Source organism: Babylonia areolata, chromosome 3 (assembly GCF_041734735.1).
Source record: "Babylonia areolata isolate BAREFJ2019XMU chromosome 3, ASM4173473v1, whole genome shotgun sequence".
Taxonomy (NCBI): Eukaryota; Metazoa; Mollusca; class Gastropoda; order Neogastropoda; family Buccinidae; genus Babylonia; species Babylonia areolata.
In genome coordinates, this window is record NC_134878.1 from 39,917,032 (window position 1) to 39,925,111 (window position 8,080).

The 8,080-nt window shown below is 39.7% G+C and overlaps 1 protein-coding gene across 1 annotated transcript in view; it reads left to right on the forward strand.

Annotated features, from left to right (window-relative positions):
• LOC143279981 (serine/threonine-protein kinase STK11-like) overlaps positions 1 to 7,551 on the forward strand; it is a 124,643-nt gene extending 117,092 nt beyond the window's left edge. Inside the window, exon 8 of the mRNA XM_076584379.1 lies at positions 1,672 to 7,551. Coding sequence (XP_076440494.1) covers positions 1,672 to 1,862 — 191 coding nt within the window. The 3' untranslated portion in view covers positions 1,863 to 7,551. The remainder of the gene's footprint in view (positions 1 to 1,671) is intronic.
• The last annotated feature ends 529 nt before the right edge of the window (positions 7,552 to 8,080 follow it).

The window sequence follows — 8,080 nt, forward strand, 5'->3', positions numbered from 1 at the left end:
TTCACACACATTACCATGAAATATTCATTTGATCATGACTGAGTTGCTTTCTCAGATATAGTCCTTCAAATTAACATAAGAAGGAAAAAAAGTTCAGCACCCATTTCAACCAAAACTTATTCACTGCCAGTGACAAAGTTTGATCAAATGGAAATGGTTTAACCTTTAGCATGCCAACAGCGACAGGAGTCGCCCAACAGTACTTATCTCCAGCAGCCAGCGGTGACAGCTGGCGACCAGCTTAGGGTGTTTGAATTTGGTGCCCATATTATACAAATTCCAACAGCCTTGACCCCCAGTTAGTCATACATCCGGTTTCAGAACAAGGCTTCACCCATTTGCTTTTAATCTAATTGATTTTACTGGAGTTTTCTAAGTTTTATGATGTTTTTTGGGTTTTTTTTTAGTGAATTTCAGATGCAAGTTGAGATGGTGCATTGGCAGCTTGAGGAGATTTTAGAGTTCTTCCTCCGTGATGATTCTGAAGATGAATTTGAAAGTTTTTCTGCCAGAATATCTTTGACAAATGGATGATTATGTTGATGTGAATGTGCGCATCTTGTACATTTCGATAACGGTGACAAAAAAGGTATGCCGAGTGGGTATTTTCATGACTGGCTGGTCGGGTTTTTGGAATATGGGTGCGGCAATAATTCATGAAAATTTATTGGATGCATATTATTATTTTCTCTTTTTACCGGGCTATGGTTGATCTGCTTATCATTTTAGCACACATATAATAAAATATGCGGGGTAGGAGAAACAAAAACTGCCAAAAGCATATTGTTATCGTGTTTGGTGTTATATCAACTGGGCTCAGATTAAATCTTTTCTGTGTCTTCTTTCTTTGATCTGCCTTACAAAACAATCATTTTATGATCCATTGATTGAAATTTCAAGGTTCTGAAGTGTCATGTCTGAGTACCAAGGCCATGCTTCAAGAATAAAGTAGAAAAAACAAAAACATGCACCTCTCAGCTCAAACTTACAAGTAAACACTGTTTGTGGTTTCCATATTATTCTGTTTTATTTATTTCATTTTACCACTCATATTCTAAATTATAAAGCATGTAAACAATTTCTGCATGGTCTTCAATGTTCATCATAACCACATACAAAATTTCACATCAGTGCTGTTATTCAAATATAAGTTACAGGTGTTTGTATGCAAGTAGTTTCATGCTCAAAGCCAGCCACAGAAAATAATCTGGCTACAGAGGAAACAGTGCTGGAAAAAATGTGGCATGCTAGAGGTTAAATAGCTGAGCAAAAGGAGCAGTATGTAATTTAAAAAAAATTCATATTATAATGTAGGTATCCTGAGCATGTCATTACAACTTGCAACACACTCTGTTCACTAAAGTACCAACTACAGTGGCAAAGCAAAAGCAGCAATGTCACTGGTCTGGACAATTAATGAAGCTAGAAGAAGAACAAAAAGTGGCCTGCAGATAATCTGTGAACAAGAATTCTCCATTTGTGGCTTCACAACAAAACTGACTGTAAAATCAATGTTTAGTTTTCTGAGGAAATGAACTCTCATATAATTTGCATAAATGTTTTAACAGTTGTGTACCATTTATGTGGAACAGGGGTGTTAAATGATTAAAGGACAGATTTTTTTTTTAAATTTATCTTTTGATATAGTGAAATGTTTCTTGTGTGTTGCAGGGGAGGGTATGTCACTGCCTGTGGTGAAAGATGGAGGGTTAGTGGAAAATGATAGCATCACTTCAGACATACTGAGGACAGGGGACGATGTGTCAGCCAATGCCACAACATCTGCTTCTACCAAGCCACACAAAAAATCAAAACGGAAGAACCCAAGTAGGTTTGCTTTTGGCTCTTGTAAGCAGTCCTGATGAATGTAACTTGCTTGTGGACTGATAAATGGTGAAGTTTATCAAATGTGTGGGAGAGGATTCAGCTCTTCAACAGTGTGAGAGCAGACTTATGTGACAGACATCTATCCTGATACTGTGTGGTTGGTATGATGGCTGGTTTTTAACAGCAGTGGAGAATGGTATACAATGCAGAGGTGAAGGACGGTATGCCAGGAGACTAGCTACATTCAAAGCAAACAAAGTAGAAAATTTTGGGCTTTCAAACTCTAATTTGGCCCATGCTAAACCTTACTTTCATGTACATCAGCTGAACACATTGTTTTTTCCCCAGGTGTCTTTGGTTTGCTTTTGACTGATACAGCTTGACCAGATATGCTGAGCTCATGTTTTCTGGGGCCTGCATGGCATCATGGAATATATCATGGGGCCACTTGTTGCACTGAAAGTACAATTTATAGTGGGTTCACTGTAAACCATTTATCTCGCTTTTTTCAGTTAGTTCTGCAGCCACATTCTTAGATGTGATTTGATGAATGAAAGTTTTGTGATCAGTACATTCCTATCCAAACAGCAGGCATCAAGTTCGGGGAGGCTTGTATTGTCACACTGCAGACTCCATAGTGTGACAGTTTAGTAGCTGCAGACTTTCGGGAAAGGAAACATTATAAGCACCCAGGGATGTTGCATATTTTTGTGGTGGTAGTTCCCTTTTTTAAGTGATCTTTTTTGGGGGGTGGGGTGGGGGTGGGGGGCAGAGAAAGTGGAGTTTGTTTTTTTTTGCATCTTGAAGCAGGTGTTTTACCACATGATGTAAGCATTGCATGGGGAGATGTGTCCAGCTACATTGTTGAGGGGCGTTCTCTATGGCTTCAGTGACCTTGGTTTATAATTTCATGTAAAAGACCAGTAACCAGACCATCACACAAGGTATATTGAATGGAAGGATTAGAATCCTAGTCCAAGCTGGATTTGATCTTGTACCCCAGATTCCTAGTCAGTTGCTGTATCTTTTGGCCACCCCTCGCATGCATGGAGCCCATCCTTAAACAAAGCTGATGGGTGTTTCCAACATCAACCCAGCAAGAATGAGCTAAGGTGGCACTAGGACCTGCCATGGATCTGCAAGACTTCCTTATTCCCTCTGAAGAAAGCCTTAGTACACTGAAAGCTGGGCACAATCAGGTACAGTTACTTTGCTTGCATTGCTGATTCTGCTCAGAAAAAGCTTTTCTTTCTTTCTTTGAATTTTGGCCAGCAAAATCACAGTGATGTTAACTGTGGGACACAGTTAAGAAGTTTGGATAATAACCTGATGGCATGCACACTGGGATAATTGAACAAGCTTGGCTGTATGCAGTAATAAGTGAACATAAAAGGTTGCATGTAACTACTTGAACAATTGTGGGACATTGGCTTGGAAGCTGATTGTGTAGATTTGATGGAAAGTGATTTGTTGAGAAATAAGTTTTTGTGATAATGTCCAAACATACAGTGAATTTTCTATCCACCTTGTCTGTTGATTTATGGGGAAAAAAAAAAAAATTGTTCAGTTCACTTTGTCTAACAATCAAGCAATCTGCCTTTCTTCTGTTCTTTTGGATTGTCTGCCCCCACCCCCTTTTTCTCTCACCCTCTCTTTCGTCTTCTCTCGCTCTCTGTATGTATCTCTCTCAACATGTGTGTTGTCAGATTGTGATTATAGCATCTGTTAGCACAAGAGTTACATGTTAGGTAACTGCTTTCATTCTCCTTTTTCATGTTTCCATGTATTGTCGTGACAACAATTTTAAGGCACATTATAAACCTTTTTATTGTTGTCATTATGGCAGTGAATATTACTTAACATGATGATCTAGAGACCTTATACTCCACAGTGTGCAAAGAAATATGAAAACAGAGCATGATTTATATCCCTACACCTCTTGCTGAATCAACAGATGGTCACAATTGCTTGCCAGAAAGTTTGAGTGTCATGCTTGAAGTGGTCAAGTGATCACCATTGAAGTAGCACCTTTTTGCAGTTGTTTGTGGAATTCACCCTAGTGCATGGAGTAGTAAGCAACCATACTTTCTACTACCCTCTCGGTAAGTGCCAGATCAGTACCTTGTTGGTTAAATTTTTTCCCAGGTGGCAAACCATTATTATATATCTTATCTTTGATTATTTTGTAATGTTAATTAGTTGATATTATACAGATATACTTTGTGAGTAGAAACTGGTTTTGTGTGATACAGTTGATGTAGACATTGTTTGTGAAATGGCTTCGATGGTAATTGTTTGATTTGTTCAATATTAAAAAAAAAATTATATTGAAGCTTGCATATTTTATAAATACATATGGAAATATGCACACACACACACACGCACACGCACACGCACACACACACACACACACAAGCATGATTTTATACACATCCTCCTGTACATACTGACATCACTGCAAGTGTGTGCATGTTATGATGGAATCTCCCGTCGGTCCGATGGATGAGTAGGCAGGCACGCTTATCTGTTGGTGTGTGTCCTCATGTGGGAGACGAGGCCAGTTCTGGATGCGCAGCACTTCCCACAGATGTTGCAAGGGAAAACGTCTCCAGAAGTTGAGCCCAGCTTCCTTCGCTCACGCTTCTTTTTTTTTTGGTGTTTTTTTTTTTGTGTGGCCTTGTTTAACATGCTTAACTCACTCCATGCTAAGAGTTTTTCCATTTGTGAATCCCAGAAAACCCAGGGTTTGTATAGGATGGGAACAAAATTCTCAAAAAAACAAATAAATACCCAGACAATTGAAAGTTAGTATGTGTATTCAGTGAATGTTGTTACATATTTGTGCAAAAAATTAAATTATTTACTCACCATCTTGTTGTTGATCACGGTATCCATTTTTTGTGTATTTTGTAGCATTTTTGCACCCATCAGAAAGGTACACCAAGTGTCCTTGAACAGCTTACAAATGTTCCACATCACATCCTAACACTATCTGAGGAACTGAAGACCTAGTACATGCAATGAAGTATGAACAGATGGTGGAGAAAGTTGAAATTCACGCACACACAAAAAATATTGTCTCTACATAAAAAAAGGAGTTCACTGTACACAAAAACCTGATGTATTATCACTGACAATAGTCTTGTCTGGAGTGAAAAAGCTCATGGCAGGTGATGTTGAGTCCTGGGCACAGCTTCACACACAGTGGAACTCCACATTTTGGACACCAGTTGGCAGTTTGGTGTGTTGTGGTGCTTGAACAGGTCTTCACAGACCTTGCACTTGCAGTAGCTGGTCATTCATATCCACTCCAGCCATGTTGGTGATGTAGTCTTGTACTGCAGCTGGCTTCTGTCTTTCAGGACGGTGTCATGTTGTCACACTGACCATGGTAGTTGGCAGCATGACTGTTGTCAGCATGTGAACTGGCTTTTTGTCCTGCCACTTCAGCACAGCAACATGACCTGCAACCATACACACACACAAATTATCATGCAGGTCTGACTCTTTCTTCTTATTGTTGTTTAAATTATTTGTTTGCTTATTCCCTTGTTTATTCTAAATATTTATGAGAATGGAAACATAATGTGGTAATTTTTTTTTACATGTAGTCAAAGAAAACCATCTTAGATTTTTTTTTTTTTACAATATTACAAACAATAATGACAGTATCATCAGTATTAGTACTATTACTGTCATTTCTATAGCACCTTGTTCTACAAATAAACTCCATGTTATTGTAAGACAGAAAATAAGTAAACATATGGATGCAATCACACACATACACACACACACACACACACACACACATATACACACAGAGTTGTACACCTGAGCATGTGACATTGTTTTCTTTCACACACACACACGCATGCACGCACACATGCACGCATGCGCACATATATATATAATACATACACACTCACCATTTTCAGTCCAGTCACTGGTAAAAACACCAGCAAAGTCGTCCGTTTCCTCAGTGATTTCGTTGTCAGTGTCGGTAAGCTGGCACGTGTTCAGGACTCGCTTTCCTCTCCACTGTAAACACCATCTTCAGCGGCCGAATCTGTTTCTAGTTCATCGGGATATGGTTCAAAATCACTGTCTGATGAATCAACATTATCTCCTTCAACATTGGAGACTTCAGTTTGGATCATTGCCAAAGTAGCTTCAATGCTGTGTTGCATTTGACCTCTCCTACCGTGTCGAACACTTCGACGCGACACCATCTTGTCAAACAACCTGCAGAGCTGACCGAGGGTATGCTTCGTTGTCGTCTGCTAATGAGCGTGTCACTTCACACACGCAGTGTGTGTGAATGAAAAGTTGGCCGGAGATAACTTAAGAATCAGTTCTGCTTTTGATTTTCCTATCCGACACGTCACTCCAACAGCGCGACTTTTCAAAATCCAAATCCGCATATGTGGACATCGGCATCCAACGCTTTGTCCGACGACATCCGCATATACGGACAATGGCAGCGAGTGAGTTAAGGAGAAGCATGTTATACAAGGCCACAAAAACGTACACATTAATTTGCTCGTGTCAGCATCCAAAGTGTACAGAAGATAATGGATAATTTTTCTTTATACTGTTCACAGCTTAATTTGAAACTGACATTAACTATGACATTTAATCATATTATAAGATTAGCTATTGAAAATGAGAGCACATTCTATCCCATAAGGAAGATTACACATGCTTTACTGAATACTGAACTTTATTTTTTTTGTGTGAAACTGAAAAGACTCTGTCCATGTTGTTGACTTTTTAGAAATATATATAGACCATGAATCATTATTTTAGTCTGTTTTTGTTTTCTAACTGTATATTTGGAGATATGTTTGTAAGTCTTGATACTTTGCCCTTTTTGTTTGTTCATCAAGGTTTAGAGGGGAAGAAAAAGAAACTGTTTATAAAATGTCAGCATGCATTTCTTTTGACCTTTTTAGGCTGTTTCTTCTGAGAAGATTTTTAATAGAATCTTCTGTATAAAATGTCTTGTTCTCATATCTCTGTAATAGCAATGTAATTGGGCTGTATGTTTTGCCATGTTGACTGAGGAGTGTCACTTCCATCATTTTTGTAGATCTGTTTAAGTTGAATAGGTTGAGGGTCTCATAGCCATCAGAGCAGTGAATTATTCACATCCACTGTGTCTAGAGCTCTGAAGGTGGGGCCCAATTCTCTCATTCTCAAGTTCTGCCATTTAACCTTCCCCAACTGAAGTCAGGTTCCTATTCACACCTGGATGGAGTCAGGAAAATCGAAGTAAAGTGCCTTTCTCAAGGACAAAACTCCATGCTGAAATGCAGTCTGGAAACCTGATCACCGGTGAACACTGGATCAGAAGTTCAACACCTGATTCTTTTAAGGCGCCCTATAATAGATTTGTTTGTGACAGTTAAGTATCCATTATTATTATTACTGGGGACAAGAAGTGTGTATTGGGGATCAAGGGAAGAAGTGTGCCCGTGTATGGGGATCGGGGACAAGAAGTGTGAGGTGGATGGGGGATTGGGGAGAAGTGTGCCTGTGTAAGGGGGATTGAGGACAAGATGTGTGCCTGTGTATGGGGTATTGGAGACAAGAAGTGTGCCTGTGTATGGGGGATTGAGGACAAGAAATGTGCCTGTGCATGGGGTATTGGAGACAAGATATGTGCCTGTGTATGGGGGATTGAGGACAAGATGTGTACCTGTGTATGGGGGATTGAGGACAAGATGTGTGCTTGTGGGGGGTGTGGGGGGGGGGATTAAGGACAAGATATGTGCCTGTGTATGGAGGATTGAGGACAAGATATGTGCCTGTGTATGGGGGATTGAGGACAAGATATGTGCCTGTGTATGGGGGATTTGAGGACAAGATGTGTGCCTCTGTATGGGGGATTGAGGAAAAGATATGTGCCTGTGTATGGGGGATTGAGGACAAGATGTGTGCCTGTGTATGGGGGATTGAGGACAAGATATGTACCTGTGTATGGGGGATTGAGGACAAGATGTGTGCCTGTGTATAGGGCATTGGAGACAAGAAGTGTGCCTGTGTATGGGGGACTGGGAACAAGAAGTGTGTAAATAATGCCAATAACATGGTGTGGAATATGGGACAAATGAGATTCACCATTCAAAATCAGATCCTCAAAGGACAAATAGCAAATCAACACTGTGCTACCATTTTGTTCTGTGGAAGGATGAACACCCTTTCCAGATTTTCTTCTTGTATTTTTGTCTCCCTTTTATAGACTTCAGTTTTA